Raw genomic sequence first — 21793 nt, 5'->3', positions numbered from 1 at the left:
ACTAATAACATCACCCTCTCGTCTTAGAGCTCAACCAGAACGTTCTTATCGAAAAAGCCAGATAGTGTCCTTCTTCTTCTTTCTTTATTATTATTATTATTATTATTATTATTATTATTATTATTATTATTATTATTTGTGCTATTATTTATGTGATTGTATCTGTATATTATTTGTCCCATTATTAAGGGAAAATGGATTTTCTTCATTTTTTTTTATGGGATAGAATAAAATGTAATCTCTCACCTTTAATTCTATAAGTGGGATCAGAAATTAATAAGAGAAAATAATAAATGATGAGATCAAACACTGAACATTATCCAATTTTTTTTCTACTGAAAAGAATCCACTCGACCACTCCCTTATTAAGGCTATTTCTTGTGATTCCATTCTAAAAATGAAAGGTTTAATAACCAATGTTCTATTAACAGTTCAACATACTAATTCTCCTAAAATATTGAATATTTTTTTGTTACATCTAATACATGATCTAATACATGGAATATATGTCCACAATTTAAGTTTGTAGAGCACAACATTGAAGATTAATTACAAGCTATGTCCATGACACAAGTAGATATTATTTTTTAATTATAATACATCTAAAAATATAACATATCTAAAAATATAATGCTATATATAAATTATTTTTAAAACACATCCAAAATTTAAAAGTTTAAGTAAGAATATGTAGATGGTATGTTCATAAAAATTGTTTTTTTTTTTTTCAATTATAACACATCTAAAAATATGATGTTATATATAAATTATTTTTAAAACACATCCAAAATTATAAATTCTAGCATTTAAATATAAACACTAAAAATACGATTAACCTTTTGATATTTGATTTAATAAAATGCATCTAATATTTATTATTTTATCATTAGTTATATTTATTCGTTACTTATTTGGACATTAATATTTTCAAAATTATTAAAATCAATAATTAATTTAAATTTTTTATATCTTATGAATAAAAATATATCTAACATGTATTATTGTAGTATTAGTTGGAATTTTTATTATTTATTTGAGTATTAGTATTTATTCATTTTAATTTTTTTACTGATGTTATTATTTGGTGTTTTAGCTAATGTTTAAAATTAGTTTATTTCGTAAATTTATTACGCATACAAAATAATACAGTCGTACTCAAAATATTTTTAGAACACATCCAAAAATCTATCAAATAAATATAATTAAATGGTTTAAGATTTATTTTAGAATTTTAGAATCAAAATTTTGAATTTTGAATAATTTGATTTTTAGATATGTATTTAAATTATAATATATTAGTCACCAAAAAAAATTATAATATATTAATAATTAAATATATTAAATCTGAAACAGAAATTTAAAATTTAAATTTTAAATTTCAGTTTTATTTAGTTTGCATTTTAAATGTGTATTTTAATTTTAAAAAGACACTAAATCTATTCATAATTTTTAATTGTGTTTGTTTTACTTTTTTGAAATTATTGTAATAAAAGGCGGAATATTGTACCATTTTTAAAGGATACCTAGTTTGTACTATTAATATACACACGTGCGCTTTAATAACATATCATTCTTTGTCTTTGCATTCCTTCTTTTTCGCTTTCCTCCTTCTTCGTCTTTGCATTCCTCCTCCTTCTTCTTCTTCTTCACCTGCCTCCTCCTTCTTCGCCTTCCTTCCTCTTCTTCGCGTATTCTCTCTCAATCGTCATTTTTTTATTGTTGCTGTTGTTGCTGAGTTTTTTCTTTTCTTCTTTTTAATTGAGGTTCATTTGGATTCAGAAATGAATTCGATGTATTTTTGTTGATGATTGAGTCTTTTGGACTACTTGTTTAAAATTAAACTAATTTCGGTTTATTTGTGAATTAATTGAGGTTCACTTAATACTGCTGATAAGTATTGACTAAATTTTTTATTTCTTAAGTAATTTCGGTTCATTTCTTAGTTTAATTGAGGTTCATTTGGATCCAAAAATAAATTGTATGTGTTTTTATTGATGATTGAGTCTTTTTTACTGGTTGTTCAAAACTGAAGTAATTTCGGTTCATTTGTATGTTAATTGAGGTTCACCTGATGCTGTTGATAAGTATTGACCAAATTTTTTATTTTTTAAGTAATTTCAGTTCATTTCTTAATAGTATTCCCTTATTTCGTGATAATATGAGTGCTATAAATATTTCAAAAAATTCTGTGTTACACTCAAGAACTAAGCACATTGAAGTGAGATATCATTTCATTAGAGAACATATGCAAAAAGAAACTATTGATATTCAATTTGTAAAATCTAAAGAATAATTGGCTGACATTTTCACTAAGTCATTGTGTGAAGAAAGATTTTGCAAGCTGAGAACTGAATTGGGAATGACTGCGTTTGAGTTTGTTGATTGATTGATGTTTTTCTGGTCTCTGTGTTATTTTGTCTCGTAGGTAACAGGGAGATAAAATTGGACAAATAATGAATTCTTCAAAAGAAGGCCTATACAAAGCCCAGATTAATTTCTGAATTGAAACATGGAAATTTGTGTCTTAGAACCCAGAGCGCAGTACCCACCATTGGGCCTATGTAAGACAAATCAGGTTCACATGATAGGGCTCATTATTTTAAATCATAAATTTCTTTTATTTTTAAAATTTTTATGAGCAATCACTTCATTCCATTCCAAGTCATGTCAGTTTTAAACTTTCATCATTCCTCACGACTTATCTTTTTAGTTTTCATGGTTTTAAATATTTAAATTATTTTTTGAAAACCATTTTCATTAATGATTTTGCTTTAAAAGAAAAGGTTTGTTCATTGCATTAATGACCCCCTTTACTCCTAACCTCTCTCTCCCACTTCCCACCTTCGACGCACTCTTTATCTTCCCTTCTCCATTCTTTTCTCTCAAATATGAGGAAGAAGATTGCTACAAGAAGAAGCACCGGAGTATACATTCCTTCCAAAAATCCTCCTCATTCCAAGCAACCACAGTTACTCACACTCCTCTTTTTCTCATTCTTCACCATCATCTGAATACATGGCAAGGAAGGTTGTTCACCAAAAGGGGTCTTCGGCTCAAAAGAAGGCAGCATCTTCCCATGGTAAAAGTGCAAAGGAAGAGGAAGCCCCACCGTCACCTCCTTCTTGCCGCTCAGCTCCTCACCCCACTGGCCATTCTGCTCCTAGTCATCATCCTTCTCGAGGTCCAAAACGCTCTATTCTTCAAAATACAAGGGAGCCCCCTAATCTGGAGTCTCTGGACTTCAAATAGAAATATGGTAAAACTCATTCTCACTTTGACCCTTACTGTTTTATATCTTGTGCGGCCTATGAGTTTCATACACAAGTCCTTGCAATCCGTAATCTCTGTTCTTCCTTTGTTATTGATCTCGATGCATTATCTGACAAAGGGATTGATTTTAAAACAAACTTTAATTGGTTTTATGTGCATTCACTTGTAAAAATCTGACTCTATTTTTTAAAGATTTCATGTCTTGAAAATTCTTCATCATCTCTTAAGAATTTTTTTAGAGCTTGTATATAGGCATTGTTTCTATGAATATTTTGGTACAAACAGGATAATCAAAGCACATATTGAGGGGAGCATATTGAACATAACAAAGGGGGAGAAATCTGCGAATCTTCAAAGGAAAGTATTCTATCCTAATGTTTTCAATTCATTATAATAATGTTTGTCATTAAGGGGGAGATTGTTGAGTTTGAAAAACTAATATTAAATTAATATGATGAACAAATATTATTAAAAGTATTATTAAGTGATTAATAAATTGTTTCCAATTGTTTGTTTGATGAATTTGGTTTGTGTGTAGGAAAGAAAATTTTTCTCGTCCAGTTATTGCAAGCACAGTTTGACCATTAAACAAGTTTAGCCTAATACAAATTTATTTCAAATCATGTGGCTAAACTTTAGAAGGGTAGTAAAACCAACTGGCCCAAGAAATAAATGCAAAGTCCAAGTCAACACTACTTTTGGTCCAAACATATCCTTAATCCAAAATAAAAGAAAAGAAGGAAATGGACCAAGCATTCTTCGGTTACCTACTCCTTTGGTTCAAGTAACACATTTTTTCCAAGTTTCAACTCAATTTGATTTTATTGAGACTTCCACCAAAAGCTATTCTCTCTTCTCTCTCCTCTCTGTTGCTTCGGTCAAATCATTCATTCATCAAAGAAGAAGAAAGAAGGAAATGGAATGCTCAGAGGTTAGATTATGGATGATGGGAAAAACGTTTTTGCCAAATCAAAGCAAAGTAAAGAAGGCTACAATCCAGTAGCTAGACCTCTCGGTCAAGCACCACAAAAAGTTTCTTTCCCCTTTGTGCTTCACCAAGGATCAAAGAAAAAAGCTTCAAGGTCTCAAGCATGGAAGAAGCAACAATGGAGAACATGAAGCCATCTTGGGTCAGAAGCAAATCAACGCTCAGAATTAAAACTTGGGGTCAAAGTCAAGTTCAATGGTCAAGATTGAAGAAGCTTGAAGAAAAAGGATGAGAGAGAAGAGGTGAGCATGCATGCAATAGCCTCGGTCCTCTCCCTCCTCTCTGTTGAGCCATTGCTACTCAGATGTTGGAGAAGAAGAAAGTGTGAGAGTTGAACTTGTTTCAACCTTGGAAGCTTCACCCTTCTGTATTAAGGGTGAACGGCCAATGGTTGAAGGCAAGGAGAATAAGTGAAAAATACAGAATTCACTCTCATAGCTACCCAAACTTTAGAGTTCTTTTCCTTCATGTAGTTTATTTTGTATTTTCTTTTTCGCTACCCAAACTTTAGAGTTCGTTTCCTTCATGTAGTTTATTTTGTATTTTCTTTTTCTCAGTGTGGATCTATCTGAGTCTCATTGTGTGAGGTTTGTAAGAAAAAGTCAACGAGAGATGAAAGGCAGTGAGTTAAAACAATGAGAAAAAACCATAAGATGTTTCAGAGATTCTTTGTACATCTTTATGTTTTGTGTCATAATTCTGTAGAGATTCCGTTGCAAGTTGGATTAATACTTTGCTGTTGAAAGTTAGGTTTGAGTCCTATTCAAATTCAAATTGAGTTTAAAATCTAGATTTGTCCCTAATAGGATTGAGTAGATCCTAAGAAAATATTGATGTTTGTAATCTTGAAAAAGAGATATTAAAATTCCATCGTAGTTGTGATGAAAATTAGATATAAATTACATTACACCTAATAGCTGAACCAAAATATATCTAGGTGCTATTTCTTCTTTCCCTCTACTTTTCTGTTTCTGTTCTCAGGAGACAAAAATGACGAGACAAAAGTAAAAATACCTCCTAAGTTCCCTTGAGAAAGAAAAAAAGTAATATTCAGCAGAAAAAATAGCTAAAATTCAACCCACTTCTTTTAGCCCCTCATAATCAAACTTGATGTTGCATTCAGTAATCGAGCGCACATTATAGATCAAGGATCCTAAAAATAATAAAATATAGAAAATTAACATATCTGCTTACAATTGGATGGGTTCTCATAGCAATAAATAAACACAAAACGATTACATTCCCCTTAAAACATGATCTTCTCTAATATACTATCGAATAAGCCACAAAAATCTCATCCTATATGGAAAAGAAATTGGATCGAAGCACACATAAGAATAAACTACAAAATTTTTGCCTTTCATTCCTCATGCAAAGCCTTCATCAAATAGAGTCTGTTAAAACTCTGCCCTGACACCCTGCAAAACATGCAAACAAAGATATAATAATGTAAAAAAACATAAACATTAAAACAACTATAGTGAATTTGCTTCACATAAATTTGAAAAACTAATCAAGTTCCATGGTTGTCTTTAAAAAATAGTGTTAACATACCCATTGATTTGGTTGCAGTAGTTTGAAATTTGATTAGTAATGAGGAAGCTCTCCAACCGTGATGGTTCAGGGAGTGGCTTGAAGATGGGGTTTGAAGGATCTTCCTCAGGCAAAGGGTCCTCTCCAGCAGCTTTACGTGACATGTTCTCCACCCTATAATGCAACAACAAAATTTTATACTGAACCAACAGTCAACATGGATAAAGTAAACTATTACAACTGCCAAAGAACATTTAAGTTGTCCATCTGCCTTAAACACCAATATAAATACAAAACAAATCACACCTTCTCTTCTGAAGCCAAGCTTGCTGTTGAGCCTGCTGACGCGACAAGCTCCTATAGTAGAATTGGAACTGAAACAGAATACACTTCAGTCAAATCTAGTTTTCAAACCTAAAATAAAGAATCGTGCTGAATAAGAACCTAGAATCACCTTTTGTTGTTCTAGGGACAAGTCATCCATGCATTCAATCAAAAATTCCATGTTCCTCTCCATTAATGAACTGGTTGACAATTGAAGACGATCATAATCACACTGCAATGGAAAAACAGCAGTTGATAACATAAACTAAACTTTTAAAATAACCAAAATAACCTCTTAAGAAGATCATAGTTATTACCTGGGTAACCGGAGAATCAGGTTCCAGTTCTGTCATAAAAGCACTGATAAGGGCAGAATTTGAAACTTTGATCTGAGATACAAAAATATAGTAAACAAGATCAGCTTAAATATCAATTGGCTAACAAAAATAAAATCCAAACATTACAATGAAGCTCATGCAAACGTTACAGTAAGGCTGATAGAGCTTACAGGTATTTCCTCAAAGATATCCACCCATGATAAGTTCTTCTCCCTCAACCTATTTCAGAAGAATGATGATAAATAAGAACTTACATATAACTATTTAAATAGAATAACAATTATTGAAGTCAATTCATACTTTTCTCCAGTGAAATTGTTGCTGCGATAGAGTTCCATGAATGCATCAGAAAGCTTCAAGGCCTTAAGGGCTAGGACACCTTGATCAGCCCTTGATGGATCATATATTATGCAAACACAGCGTCTAATATTCTCCTGAAAACAGTTTGAAGGAGTATGCTCATTAGCTATACCTCAGTTGATTAAGAGTTGAATAGTTTGGACTGGTTTGTAAAAGTTCACAAAGTTTACACCAAATAGCAAACTCTGTGGGCATTGCACATCCTTAATAGCGTAGAACTATAACTTGTACTCCAAGAAACCCAATCATAAGTGATATTATGCCAAAAGAATAAATAATTCATGAACCATTACCTGGTAATTCATGAAGGTTTCAATCAGTTCCACAGTCTGAAATGAGCCAAGCAATGTAGATTGGTACCTAAATTCATGGAGTTATCTTGTGTTATATTAATCATTATAGAACATAGAACAGTTTAGCACTATGGCTAAAGTTCTTAAGGACACTTTATTATAATATAGGAATTTGTAATTTCTCTTTTGTCTTCCTTGCAACGTATATCAGTTTTCGACAGATATAAAATTTATTTAACTTTTAGCTTACTAGTTGCTCTTTTCTAGTCAAACGTGAAGTGGTATTTTTCATCATACATACCATCCAACGGTATTGTTGTCAACATTCACCTCCCTCAGGCACCTCATCATCTCAAGCTGGTAATTTGCACCATCAGCTTCAATTTCTTCATCCTCCTCCCTCATCTACAAGTTATAGTAACCAAATTAGGCATTTTATAATTGCAAGAGGAGAATGGTATTGATAAGAGAATTTGAAAAGAAGACAAAATAAAAAGTGTAACATACCGGAAAGGGAAAGCAGTTAGTAACTTCAAGAACACTGCCAACATCCAGCCCAAGAAGCTGTCCAGTGACTAGAGAAGGTGAGTGGTCCTTACAATGCTTAATTATCTTCAGGATAACCTGTTCAACAGAATTTCAAAAAAAAATCACTTCAAAAAGATAGACAAATAAACTAATTGAAGATTTTCTCAGAAAAGGAGACCCTGCCTCAAACTTTCCACCCATGTATGATCCAATTTTAAAAATAGGAAAGGGGTACATTAAACATTACACACAACACGCAACATAAAATATGATACCTATAACTATCAATGTCACCAAGTTAAATGTTGCAGTTTCCAAATTCCATGTCATAGATGGAAGTTAAAATGCATCACGTTAGTAGAAAACTAAATGCGAAAATAAAACAGTGACCCAGAATATCAAATAACGGAAGCTTCCAAAGCCCCATGTAAAGGTAATCTATCTCGTCATTCCTGAACATGCTGATGGAGAATCTAGCATATGAGCCTGTGAATCAGATTGAGCAAATAAAGTGATAAAATTGGTAAGAACTCTTACCAGCCCTTCCATCTGGACGACTCTGAGAGGCGGAGCAGCCTCCTCGGTAGCAGCCACTTGGAGGAACGACCTAGCCATAGCTACAAAACACAAATTACCAATGATGAGTTCAGTGAATTAGTAATAATGTGAATAAAAAAAAAAGAAAATTGAGAATGTTTACTGTTAGCCATGTTTGTGAAGGTGAAATTCAGCACGACGCGCACACGAATCGGAAGGAGGAGATTGCGGTGGTTCGAGGTGGCGGAGGAATCTCTTGGCGTTCAGCGTTTGGGAGTTGGGAGATCGAAGAAAACCCTAAACGCCGGAGCAAAGAGAAGAGAAGAGACGAGTGAGACGAGGTTTTTGTTTTTCCTCTGTATTGGGCTCAAATACTTCAGCTACAATTTTATTGGGTACTAGTAAGCCCAAATAAGCCCAAATAAAAAGATAAAAGATAAGATTAACATCATCCTCAAAAGCTAAAAATAAACCGCCAATGAGCCATAGCTCACACCGCGTTCTCCCCCTCCCCATCTCAAAGGTTTTGGGTTCCATTAAAACTTAAAACTCACCTCGTGCTGGGTTTTGACTTTTGACTTTTGATCCACTTTAGCAGGAGAATGTTCAGGTGTTCCTGCATTGTGATAATACGGTGTCGTCAAAGCTGCGTTCTTTATTCTAACCGTTGATTTGTTTATGAAGGGTTCAGATTATCGGTTCCATTAGAGGACTACAAAATGCAAGTAAAATATTATGTTGACTCTCCAAGACCAATAAATAATGCAAAAAACAAAATCGAAAGCAATCATGAAAGCTAGCAATACTATTCTATAATCATTTGCTAATCTCAATCTCTATTTCTAATCTCTTATATTATAGGAAAGTTATCAGGTGTACTTAAGAACATCGGTATTCCAGTTGTTTTAACCGTTGATTTTAATTAATATATATTATATATATTTTTTATAATTTAGATCAACGGTTAAAACAATTGGAACACTGATGTTTCCAGTACACCTGATAACCTTCTTATATTATATCTTTTGGGAATGTTATCACGTATACCTAGGAATATTAATGTTCCAGCTGTTTTAACCGTTGATTTTAATTAATATATATTATAGAAAAAGTTTTAAATGTATTAAAAATATCGGTCCAATTGTTTTATCCGTTAATCTAAATTATAAAAAATATATATAATATATATTAATTGAAATCAACTATTAAAACTGGAATATTGGTGTTCTTGATACATTTAAAAAAATTTTTATATTATATATATTTGTTATAATTCAGATAAACGGTTAAAATAATTAGAACGCCGGATACACCTTATAACCTTCCTATCTTTTGTTGAGTACTCTTGAATATTGCAACTAAAAAGCTTGCAAAGACTGTTATCATGGCAGGTTCATCATCACATTTCAAGTATGACGTTTTTCTGAGCTTTAGAGGCTACACAAGACTCAGATTCATAGACACTCTCTATCATGCTTTGATCAATAAAAGAATAGTGACGTTCAGAGATAGCGAGGAACTGAGGATAGGCGAGGAGCTGGAAGGTGCTCTTCTAGAAGCAATTGAAAGATCAAGGATGTCAATTCTTATACTGTGTGATGAGTATCCAGCTTCCAAGTGGTGCCTTGATGAACTCGTCAAGATCATGGAGTGTTCAGAGAATGGAAGGAAGCGACCGGTGCTACCGGTTTACTACTATGTGGAAAAATCAGATGTGCAGTACCAGCTCAATGAATATGCAAAAGCCATGGCTGCTCATAAAGAAAAAGGAAGATACAATCACAAGTTGGAATCATGGAAGTCAGCTTTGTCTCAAGTAGGCAAGATTTATGGTCAACGCTGTAATCAGAATACGTGAGTACTTACTGGTTACTTTATTTTAATTTGTAGACAAAGCTTTTTAAATATTTTTACATGCTTTAGCTGACTGATATTTCTCAATTACTTATGATTGTCAATTTTAGGATGTGATTCTCTTGTTTATTAGTAATTTATATATTTGTATAGAAGAAGAGAAAATTAAAATACAAAGAAAATGTGTATGTATGTTGTGTGCAGACCATGGGGTAAGACTATTGACAAGATTGTTGAAGAGGTCTCAAAAAGACTTCCTCCCTTGCCTCTTTATGTTGATCGTCCACTTGGATTTGAATCTGAACTTGAAGAGGCAAAATCACTTCTAGAGATTGATTCTCATGCTACCAGTTTTATGGTGGGAATTCATGGAGATGGTGAACTAAGCAAATTTGTTGCAGAGCTTTATAACAAGATCAGGCCTCACTTTGTAGCTGGAAGTTTTCTTTCTAATGTCAGTGAGAAAACAAATGAAAACAGTGGTGGCCTAGAAGATCTACAAAAGACTCTTCTTTCTGAGATGGGAGAGGAGGTAAAGACTAAGATTGGAAGCACATTCAAAGGATCCTCTGAAATAAGACAAAGACTAGGCCAGAAAAGAGTTGTTCTAGTTTTGGATGATGTTGATAGAATCCAACAACTGAATTCATTAGCAGGAAGGATTGATTGGTTTGGTCCTGGTAGTAGGATCATTATAACAACAAGATATGACAATCTGCTACGCGAGCATGAGTTAAATATTGGTGTTGAGATTAGGAGACATTGCATTGTTGGTAGACAGGTTGAGGAAGATGATGCAGACAAAGGAGATATAGTGGGATTCATGGATGACTTCAGCTTTGTAATTGAGCAGCTTTATGATGCAAACAATAATGTCGTCTCCATCATTGGCATGGGTGGGTCGGGTAAGACTACTCTTGCTCAAAAGATCTATAAGAACAAAGAGGTCAAGGATTTCTTTCCTTGCCGCGGATGGAGTCGTGTTTCCAAAGATTACAAGCCAAGGGAAGTATTGTTGAGGCTCCTCCACTCTTTGATGAAGTCCACATCTACATATGAAAATTTAGAAATGGAGGATCTAAAGAAGATAGTGAGCAATTACCTGAAAGGGAGAAAGTACTTGATAGTACTTGATGATATGTGGGAACCTGAAGTATGGGACGATCTAAGAGCAGCCTTTCCAGAAAGCAATGGCAGCAAAATTTTAATAACTAGTCGTAATGAAGAGGTGGCAAATTATACAAGCTCAAGACCCTACAAACTTCCACTCCTTGATAAAAGAGAAAGCTGGGAACTGTTTTGCAAGAAAGTGTTTCCGGGTAAAGAGTGCCCTTTTGATCTAGAACCTCTTGGTAGATCAATTGTTGAAAGTTGTGGAGGTTTGCCACTTGCTATTGTTGCCATTGCTGGGGTTGTTGCCAAGAAGAAAAGGTCAGAAAGAGAATGGCAGAGAGTTAAGGAGTGCATCCACTGGCATCTCACCAGGGACATGACCAAAGTCATGGATGTACTAAAACTTAGCTATGACAGCTTGTCTGAAGAACTGAAGCCATGCTTTCGATATCTTGGTATCTACCCTGAAGATTTTAAGATTCCTACTACAGAACTAATCCAATTATGGATGGCTGAAGGTTTCATGCAAGAAAGTGGATTACCAAATTCACCAGAACCAGAAGTTGTTGGTGAGGAATACTTAAAAGAGCTAGTGGATCGTAACATGGTACTTGTGTCAAGACAGAGGAGTGATGGGGGTGTGAAAGAATGCCTAATCCATGATCTCTTCCGTGACCTCTGCATAATATTGAGCAAAGCTGATAACTTTTTCGAGGTTTGCACTGGGTCCAATATCCATACTCTAAGCAACCCTCATAGATTGTCCTTGTTGTGCAGTGAAGTGTCTTACATGTCCTCAATCAAAACTAATCAATCAAGCACTCGTTCTTTGTTCTTCTTTGCCGGAGAGGATTCTTCACATGATTCTTTAAAATACTTCCAATCAGTTCAAGTGCTACATTTGGGAGGACAAGCATGGTTTCTACGCATACCCAGTAATTTTCAGGCTATGATCTTCCTAAAGTACTTGAAAATAACAATAACTACTTTAACTAGTGAAGTAACAGAAGCTCCTGAGTGTATATGGAGCCTTTCGAATTTAGAAACGATGGATACAAGAGGTTGGCAAACATCTTGCATTCCAAAAGAATTTTGGAAGCTCAAGCGATTAAGACATGTCTATATATTATCCTCAGATGGTGCAAGTCTACCAACAGAGGAGAATGGAGACGATAGCAGAACAAAAACAATAATGTGGAATCTTCAGATTCTCTGTGGAGTGGATTTTGATACACCAACAGCATTCCTATTCAGGGAGGGAAGATTTTCCAACTTGAAAAAGTTGACTTTATGGTTAAATCCTGAAAGGGAGAAACATAGTTTGTGGCATGAATTATTGTTCAGTTTGCAGCATCTGATCAGTCTTCATAAGCTGAAACTAAACTGCTGTCCTTCAAATCTTTCAATACATGCAAAATGGTTTCCTTTGAATCTTGCAAAGATTACCTTGAGAGCGTTTGGTAAGATGGACTGCAGTTCCATGAAGGCTCTAGGACAGTTTCCCAACCTCAAAGTTTTGAAACTATTAGGAGGTACCATTCCAGACCCTCTTGATTGTGTCACTGGGGATTTCCCTAAACTTCAAGTGTTCAAAATGATGCAAGTCCCAGTCCAAAGTTGGACTTTAGAGAAAGGTGCAATGCCTCGCCTTCGATATCTGTTAATATGGGACTGTATTGGATTGTGTCAGCTTCCAGAACAACTCTGGTCCTTGACAACCTTAGCGAAAGTGCGTGTCACTGATCCCTCTGAGGAATTGAGAAACAGCTTGCAAGATGTTAAGGTAAATCATAACTGTGATCTCAAACTATCACATTCCATTGGCATTGGGCTCAGGAGGAGAATGTTAAAAGACACGTTGAAAATGAGTGACACAAATTCATAATATAATAGCTTATTTTGGTGTGTAAATAATAATTAATAAAAAAAAATATTAAACTCTAAAATCTAAATGAATTAGTATTTTTTATTTTATTTTTATTTAATTTCAAATAAAAAATAATAATGACTTATTCTATTAATATTTATGATAATAAATAAAATTATTGTTATATAAATAATTTAATATGAAGTAGTTTAATTTTGTGATTATGACTACAATATTCTTATAATAACTTTGTATCTATTCATGAGTTTAAATTTTGTACTATGAAAAATAAGAACAAAATTGACACATATTTTATGATTAAATGATGAGAAACATTAGAGAATTATTAAATATTTTTAGTAATTAATTATTAATATTTGAAAATATAAAAATATAAATTAAAAATATATTATTAAATTATTAAACTAAAAAAATTAAATTAATAACAAAAAATAATAATAAAAAATAATAAATTTGAATAATCTTTCTAGTATTCTCTTAAATGTGAGATATAAAACATGGAGTAAACACCCAATCCGGTCCCTGTCCATATCAAATTAGGACAACGCCATCCTTCACCAAAAAAGTAACCCACGCCGGTCTCTGTCTATGCATAAAATAACTCATCGCGCCCCCTCTCATGTATTCCTGTCCATGGACAGGGACCGGCGTGGGTTACTTTTTTGGTGAGGGATCACGTTGTCCTAATTTAAAATGGACAGGGACCGGGTTGGGTATTTACTAAAAAAAAATTAAAATTAGTAGTGTCAGAAAATATTACAAATTTTTTATTTTTTATTAAGATATAATTAGTTAAAATATGACACTTCTATATGTTGAATATATTTTAAATATAATACTTCTCGATATTCATCCGATACAGTAAATCAGTAAAGTGTTCGCATGTCATAATTGATATAACATGGAAAAAATATGTATTAAAATATTGAATCATTTATTATATTGACACATTGTGTTTAATACAAATAAGGCAACATAAGAGAAGATTGACGGAAAAGAATGACACAAAAGTAAAAAAATTGATAATACACAATAAAATTAGTGAATATTACCTTGGTCATAAGATATTTCACGTTGGCTATGTGAAAAGATTTTAGTAAAAAGAATTGGTAAAATATCTATTATACCCTTAGTAATGAACTAGTATTCGAAATTCCTATTAACTTCTTTATTTTTTCACTGACGAGCAGCCACGAAGCAAAGTTAGGTTCTATACTTTTCAAAGAAAACAAAATCTAATATAAGAGAATAATAAATTTGTCAATAATAAAAAATTTAATTTTTTCATAACAAAAAAAGTATTTTTTATGAATATTAAACTTATTTTTATATGGTGATTAATTTTTTGTGTATGTTAAGATAATATAATTGTATAAAATAAGTTCTATATCTATATTATTAAAATCTTTTAACTTTTTGAATTTATTGAAAAATTAATATATTTAGGTGAATTTTTTCTAATATATTAATTTTAATAAATTGAATAAGAATTAATTTAAAAATGAAAGAATATCATAGCTTAATTTTTTTCTATAAGAAAAAATTTGGATATTTTTGTTGAAAATTGGCCCTTTATTGAAAAAATTTGGATATTGCTGTAGGTGGAACAGGTCTAATATATAAGGTGGATCATAAGTCATAACTAAAACACAAAATACGTATTGAACACTATATGTATGCCATGCTTGGACGAATCTTTGACGACGCTGTAGTAACATTCCTTGCGTATCCAATTGTCAAATATCAATTTAGACAAAACACCATTTTTATTTCTATACTTACTAAAAATAATTTCTAAAATATCAACTGTCGTAAAATTTTAAAAATTAGTCAACTAGTCTTTATATAATTTTTTTATAATATTAAATTTGCAATATTTTTTTACACTACTACTTTTAATATTTTTTTTAGTAAACACCCAACCCGGTCCATGTCCATTTTAAATTAGGACAACGCGATCCCTCACCAAAAAACTAACCCACGCCGGTCCCTGTCCATGGACGGAAATACATGAGAGGGGGTGCGATGAGTTATTTTATGCATAGACAGGGACCGGCATGGGTTACTTTTTTGGTGAGGGATCGCGTTGTCCTAATTTAATATGGACAGGGACCGAATTGGGTGTTTACTCTAAAACATGTATATATAGTGTGAAAGATATATCATTCATTCATCATCATATATAATAAGAGTGAGCACGGATCGATTTGGTTTGGGTTTATGGTAAAATTAGAATTGAATCGATCAAAATATAATTGGTTCGGTTTGATTCGAATTTATGTTTTTTTATATATGTATCCGAATTAAACCAAACCTATTAAGAACGAATTGATTCGGTTTGGATAATTGGGTACTTGATGACTTTGGAATTTATAAAAAAAAAAACATATTTGTATCTTAAAAATTCAACAAGTACAATAAACATATAACATCAATAGAAATAATCTAAACATATTAAAAACTAAATATATTAAAAACTAAATTCACTAAAATCAAAACATATTAATAATGAATAATCATTTTCTAATGAAAAAGACATATATATAATTTTTAGTTAATTAATATATGATCGAATTTGTGAGTTGGTTCAAATTCTACACCCTAAAACTAATACCTAAACTAATTACTAACAAAAGTCGTCGATTTAATTTGGATTAAATGTGACCATTAATTTCAAAACTAATTTAATTAGTTTAGTTCAAATTTAGACGGATAATATATATAGTACTGCAATATATTTAGACGGATAATCGAATACCCAATAGTGTTCACCCCTAATATATACTAGGGTATAATATACAGTAATTAGTATAAAATTTGCCGGTGGGTGAAAGCAATAATTGTCAAGACTAAGGTCTTTTTATAACAAATATATATCATTCATTCATCATTATCATATATATAAAATACTGCAACTAGCAAATAATATAGTAATTACTATAATAAATTGCCGGTAGGTGAAAGCAACAGTCATCATGAAAAAATCAATGAGTAATAGTTTAAATGACATAATCTCTCCATACTCAATTAAGAAGTTGCGAGTTCGAGTCTCATATCTTTATCTTTGGTAAAAAAAAATAGTCATCATGAAAAAAACCATGTGATTTTTTAAAAAAAAGCAAACCTTATCTAATAAAATAAAAAACATGTCAAATATCCAAAATGATTGTGGAACACTAGAACTATTTGATTTATACTTTAACATATTATAAATGGATAATTTCCCTAAATGGATTTATAATGCTTAGTTAAGGATTCAGATTGCCAACTAACGAAGAAATATATATTATGTTCAATGTGATGAACATTATTTAATAATCTATATCTTAAGAAAATAGACATCTATTTATATCGATCATATAAAAATTAATGCTAATATATAATAGAATGAACTTATGCCATATTGCCTTTTATATTTATGTCATATCGATAATTTTATATATAGACGACAATTTTATAATTTTACAATATAAAAAATAATTAAATTTCTATATAGTATTACCATGTCATTTATCCTCATTTATCATCAATATAGATATAAAATTTAAAATAATTTTGATATGCCACTAAAACATGAAAGAGATTCTTAATCAATTAAATTATATATATAACTATTTAATTGAATTAAAAAATAATAGTTAAATCTAATTATTATTTACATTAAAATAGTATAATTTTTTTAAATAATTATATTGAATTATATACAAATTACTATGTTGGGTTTGGCTGAAATGATTATCAAACATTATTAAAATATTAAGTGTTCAAATTATTTTCAATTAGTTGTTTGATGTTGTTGTTAGTGTGCAGGAAGAAAAAATTAATTTTTATAATAGGCCAAAAGCCAAACAAACCCAAGACGAACATTGAATTAACTTAGAGTTGTGCAGAAATTAATAATGGCTGAAACCTTAGAATTAAAGAAAAGAAATTCTAAGCTCAAATCAAAAGTCCATAAACCAAAGTTGATAAAAATGGAACCCAAGGTTTACAAAGCATGTTTCAGTTGGGTTTACAAAGCATGTTTCAGTTATCTACTTATTTGGTTACTGGAACTTAAATTTCAATTCAATTAATTATATTCTTTAGTAACTGAAACTCTAAATTCAATTCAATTTAATTTGTATTGATAGCTTTCACCGAAAGCTTTCTTGCTTCCTCTCTTCTCTCTCTTGCTTCATTCAAATCAATCATTCAAAGAAGAAGAAAGAAGAAAAATGGAAGACACAGAAAAAAACCTATGAAAAAAAGTTAAGAAAGATTTTTTTCACAAAAGAAAAATCTATGAAGAAGGGCCAACAAATTTCTTTGCCATGGAAGGAAAGAAAGGCCTCGGTTCATGAAGCAAATCCATCTTGGCAAAGGCACAGCAAAAGTTCATTTCCATTTTTGTGCTACAAAGAAGACATAAGCCTCAGAGTCTCAAGATAGAAGAAGCAAAAATAGAAACGTAAAGCCATCTTGGATCAGATGCTCATCAACGCTCAGAATCAATTCTTGGGGCCAAAGTCAAGATAAATGACCAAGATTAGAGAAGATGGAAGAAAAATGATGAGAGAGAGAAGAAGTGATCTTGCATGCATCAGTCTCGATCTTCTCAATCTCCTCTGGTGAAGCCACCGCTACTCTGATGTTGGAGAAGAAAGATGCTGTGAGGGTGCAACTGGCTTCAACTTTGGAAGCTCCACTCTTCTATATTAAGGGTGAACAGTCAAGGGTTGAGATAAGGAGAGTAAGTAAAAAAGCACAGAATTCTCATAGCTACCCAAAAGCTACCTGAGTTCTTCTCTTTCAATAGTGTTTATTTTATTTTCTTTTTCTTAGTTTTATCTGTCTAAATCTCATGGTGAAAAAGGCAAACATGATGAGGTTTGTAAGAAAAAATTAATGAAAGAAAAAAGATAGTGATCAAAATTAGAGAAAAAGTCATAGATGTCTCAGAATTTCTTTGAACATCTATTGTTGTGTGTCATGATTATGTGGAGATTTTCTTGCAAGTTGAGTTAGCACTTTGCTGTTGAAAGCTTGGTTTGAGTCCAAGTCAAATTCAGATTAGGGTTAGAATATGGAATTGTCTCAGATAGGATTGGGTAGATCCTAGAGAAGAATTGGTGTTTGTAATCTTGAAAAAGATAGTGAAATTCCATCATTGTTGTGATGGAGACTGGATGTAGACTATATTACACCTAGTAGCTGAACCAGGATATATCTGGTGTCAATTCTTTTTCTCTGCTTTTTTTCTGTTTCTAGTTCTTGATGTGTGAGCATCTTGTCTATTTTTCCTAGTGAATTTGCATCTAATTTGTTGAGTTTAATTAAGAATTAATTATATTTTAGCCACTATGGATGCTATTTTGAGTTTTGTGCAATTTTATTTATTTTAGGTAGCATTCGGATGGATTTGATGAAGTTTCTGCAGAGAAAGAGAAGAAATTAAACCAAGGAGATGATCAGCGAATACCGACGCGGATGCATGGCTCACACGACCGCGCGGAATAGAGGAAATCGCAATGACGCGAACGCGTGGACTGGAATCTGCACAAATAACGCGAACGCATGGACGACGCGGACGCGTCACATGAGCGATCTGCAGAATTGACAGAAAACGCTGGGGGCGATTTCTGGGCTATTTTGACCCAGTTTCCAGCCCAGAAAACACAGATTAGAAGCTGCAGCATGGACAATTCAAGTGATCCCCATCCATCCTTTGAAGATTTGATTATTTAAATTAATTCAAATTTAAATTCAAATTTTAATTCTAAGAAAAGATATTATTTTAATTTTTAGTTTTAGATATTAGATTTCAAATTAATTAGGATTAGTTATAAAAAGGGGAGACTTCTCTCCTAGTAGAACATACCATTAGGGGATTCCATTAGGGAATTCTATACAAATTTACATTCTACATTCCATGAGCAACTAATCCTCCATTGTTAAGGTTAGGAGCTCTGTCTATCTCTATGGATTAATTTTATTGCTTTTTCTATTTTAATTTATGTATGGATTTATAATTTAAGAATTATTTTCGCTCTTTATCTTATGAATTTGGGTGGAACGGAAGTATGACTCTCTTTCTATTTGAGTTCTTGTAAAACTTGGAAAAGCTCTTTACTTGAACAACAGCTTGAAAACATATTCTCCTAAATTTTAATTATCTGAATTTAACAGGATACGTGACATATAATCCTTTTACTTCTTGGATAATTAGAGTTTTTGTGGCATATAAACTAGAAATTGATCATCACCCTCTAATTGGAATTAATTGACCAAGGAATTGGCTGTTGATGAATTTTAGAGGAGACTATGAAGGTCTAAGGAATTAGGGTCTAGTCACATATAGTTTGCCATAAATTAAATCCTACATAATTAAAATAGTTAGTAAGAAAAGTTAATCCGAAAAAATAGATAACTCTGAAGTCTTAACTGCCTTCTCCATATTTTATTCCCAAAGTAATTGTTTCCCTGTCTTCTATTTAATGCTCTTTAAATATTCAAACACTCTTTTTAGTTTGTCTAACTAATCCTATCAAACGTTATTGTTGCTTAATCCATCAATCCTCGTGGAATCAACCCTTACTCACGTAAGGTATTACTTGGTACGACCCGGTATACTTGCCGGTAAGTAAGTGTGGTTGTAAATACCGCACCAGTTCTCAGGAGACAAAATGAAAAATATCTCTCAATTTGTTACGAGACAAAACTAAAAATGTCTTTTGAAGGTTGTAGAAGGCTTAGAGAAGGGGGGTTGAATCTATGACCTTCTTTTAGTTTAATGAATTAACCCATTTGAAATGAACTAACAGCCTGAATCTGTTTGAACTAAGCAGCGGAAAATTTATGAGACAATTTCATTTTGTCTCATGAATATCAGAAAACAAGGCAGAGCAGAGAAGAGAAAAGCTAACAGCACCATGTATCCTGGTTCGGTTGCCTTATGCTATGCAACCTATGTCCAGTTTCCTTCACAACAATGGAGGAATTTTCACTATAGTTAAAAGTATTACATACACCAATTTCACAAGATTGACACAATCCTTTCACACTCAAGTTCTAACCTAACTTGACATTGGTTATGCTAATACCTAACTCTTCACTCTTAGTGCTCACCCAACTAAGAAAGGGATACCTCACTGGTACTGGATACAAGACACAAACTTACCAAAAGAAATATGAAATTAACTCTAGACTTTTCTCTCAATTGTATCACTCAGTCTCTTTCCACTCATTGGCTTTTACTTGAACTCTCTCATTATGCCTTTTCACTCAAGAAATTACAGAAAGATAAACATTGAAAAGTAAATTACAATCTGTAAAACATGAAGGAGATTGACTCTTCAACAGCCTCTTTGCTATGTGATAAACCAGATTTGATAGCCTCTGATTCAATTCTTCATACTGGTGGAATGCACCTTGATTAGGAAACACTGTCCAGTTAGATGAACTTCTTCAAAGGCCTATTCTCAGAACATACACCTCAAGAATGCTGGTTATCTCTCCTTGATTCTGAATGAAGAAAATTTTTTTTTTTTATCTCATTGCATGTTGCTAGGTTGCTCTCTCTAGGTCAACTTCTTGAGTTTTGTGCTTCACCAACCCACCATCTCACTTTTTCCCATTAAACCTCAAAATAGAAACTTTGGTTCTGACCTTCTCTTGTTGATCGAAAGCCGTAGGAAAGCAGAAACAAATATCTTCAATGGTAAGCCCAGATCTTGGCCATTGAGAAACTACTTAGTCCCCAAGACACACTTGTGACCGTAGATGCACAACAGTGAGGATCAGAAATCATCTTTCCCATGTATCCCATTTCGGACTTGGCAGAGAGTTGGGAAGAAGAGAAGATAGTAGTATGCATGTAATAGGAAATGGTTTACCTTTAACCTTTACCTAAGCTTGATTTGGTTTGACCATGTTAATTTGACATCAATCTTTCTTGCCTAACCTTCTCTTTCTTTCTTTTTCTGTGAACAACTTATGGAAGAAGCTCTCTCTTACTTCTCTGCTATCTGACCAAGAGAAAAAAGTGTACGTTGCTTTTTCTTGGTGAAAGCACAAGGGAGTGTGATGAATCCATATTTGATGATATATTTTGGCTATAATTGGATGGATTTCATCACATAAACACACACTTATTCACCAAAATAGCATACATTTGTATTTGATCCCTAAATTGAACTTAAATGTGAAAACATGTTCTTTTGTGCTTATTTTGACTAATTCTATTCTATTTACCTTCCATTCGATACCTTGATGTTATTTGTGAGTGATTTCAGATGAATAAGGTAGAAATGGAAGAGGAGCATGCAATTGGGAGAAAGCATGACGAAAACAAAGGAGGAGAGCTTAGCCATGCGTGCGTGTGCACAACAACCTGTGCGTACGCACAAGAACCCAAGCAGAGCGAATCCAGAGCATCGCGAAGTGTGCGTGTACACAACCCTCTGTGCGTACGCACAAGTGCATATTCGGCGAAGTGTGCGGACGCACACATCTGTGCGTCTGCACAGGTACCAGTGCGTGCCTTCATTAAAAATACACGTGCACTCGCGTTTTGGGGCTCTTTTTGGTCCATTTCTAAAGGCTTGAGGCTGAGATCAAAGGCTATATGAAGGGGGAATGAAGGCATACGAAGGCATTAGGATTTAGATTTTATTTTTCATAGTTTTACATAGTAGGAGTAGGAGTAGGAGTAGTGTAGATTAGGAATTTCTCTCTTAGATTTAATTAGGGTTTGTAGCATTTTATACTTCAAGTTTATTTTTTTATT

General features: G+C 32.7%; 2 protein-coding genes and 1 long non-coding RNA gene across 4 annotated transcripts; 2 read left to right on the top strand and 1 right to left on the bottom strand.

The window, feature by feature from the left end:
- The first annotated feature begins 2634 nt into the window (after positions 1-2634).
- On the top strand, positions 2635-5007 carry LOC112744810 (uncharacterized). The gene is made up of 2 exons (XR_011881533.1): positions 2635-3256; positions 3556-5007. It is a non-coding gene; the product is annotated as an uncharacterized lncRNA (long non-coding RNA).
- Positions 5008-5343: 336 nt separating this feature from the next.
- LOC112744809 (eukaryotic translation initiation factor 3 subunit H-like) lies at positions 5344-8716 on the bottom strand. Of its 2 annotated transcripts, XM_072236240.1 has the most exons (12): positions 8335-8716; positions 8172-8251; positions 7614-7730; positions 7408-7511; positions 7107-7173; positions 6754-6887; positions 6624-6672; positions 6433-6504; positions 6246-6347; positions 6098-6165; positions 5813-5965; positions 5344-5676 (listed from the first exon to the last, which is right to left on the bottom strand). In XM_072236240.1, exons 1-12 carry the CDS (start codon positions 8342-8344, stop codon positions 5619-5621), a joined length of 1014 nt encoding a protein of 337 aa, XP_072092341.1. In that variant the 5' UTR covers positions 8345-8716; the 3' UTR covers positions 5344-5618. The 2 variants fall into 2 exon arrangements, with proteins under 2 accessions (XP_072092341.1, XP_072092342.1); XM_072236241.1 differs by lacking the exon at positions 6433-6504 and having other exon boundaries at positions 6246-6380; positions 6603-6672; positions 8335-8685.
- An 86-nt stretch (positions 8717-8802) lies between these two features.
- LOC112744808 (toMV resistance protein Tm-2(2)-like) lies at positions 8803-13081 on the top strand. The gene is made up of 2 exons (XM_072236245.1): positions 8803-10025; positions 10230-13081. Exons 1-2 carry the CDS (start codon positions 9556-9558, stop codon positions 13021-13023), a joined length of 3264 nt encoding a protein of 1087 aa, XP_072092346.1. The 5' UTR covers positions 8803-9555; the 3' UTR covers positions 13024-13081.
- The last annotated feature ends 8712 nt before the right edge of the window (positions 13082-21793 follow it).

The sequence above is a fragment of the Arachis hypogaea genome, chromosome 4 (assembly GCF_003086295.3).
Source record: "Arachis hypogaea cultivar Tifrunner chromosome 4, arahy.Tifrunner.gnm2.J5K5, whole genome shotgun sequence".
Classification (NCBI taxonomy): Eukaryota; Viridiplantae; Streptophyta; class Magnoliopsida; order Fabales; family Fabaceae; genus Arachis; species Arachis hypogaea.
The sequence above is the reverse complement of the archived record's forward strand: the minus strand, read 5'-3'. Positions and strand labels throughout refer to the sequence as shown.

Coding starts and splice junctions, on each gene's coding strand:
- LOC112744809 (XM_072236240.1), bottom strand. Junction 7,512..7,613: donor CTAACTGCTTTCCCTTTCCG/GTATGTTACACT, acceptor TATAACTTGTAG/ATGAGGGAGGAGGATGAAGA. Junction 6,166..6,245: donor TGTCCCTAGAACAACAAAAG/GTGATTCTAGGT, acceptor ATTCTGTTTCAG/TTCCAATTCTACTATAGGAG.
- LOC112744808 (XM_072236245.1), top strand. CDS start 9,556: ATGGCAGGTTCATCATCACATTTCAAGTATGACGTTTTTCTGAGCTTT. Junction 10,026..10,229: donor CAACGCTGTAATCAGAATAC/GTGAGTACTTAC, acceptor TGTTGTGTGCAG/ACCATGGGGTAAGACTATTG.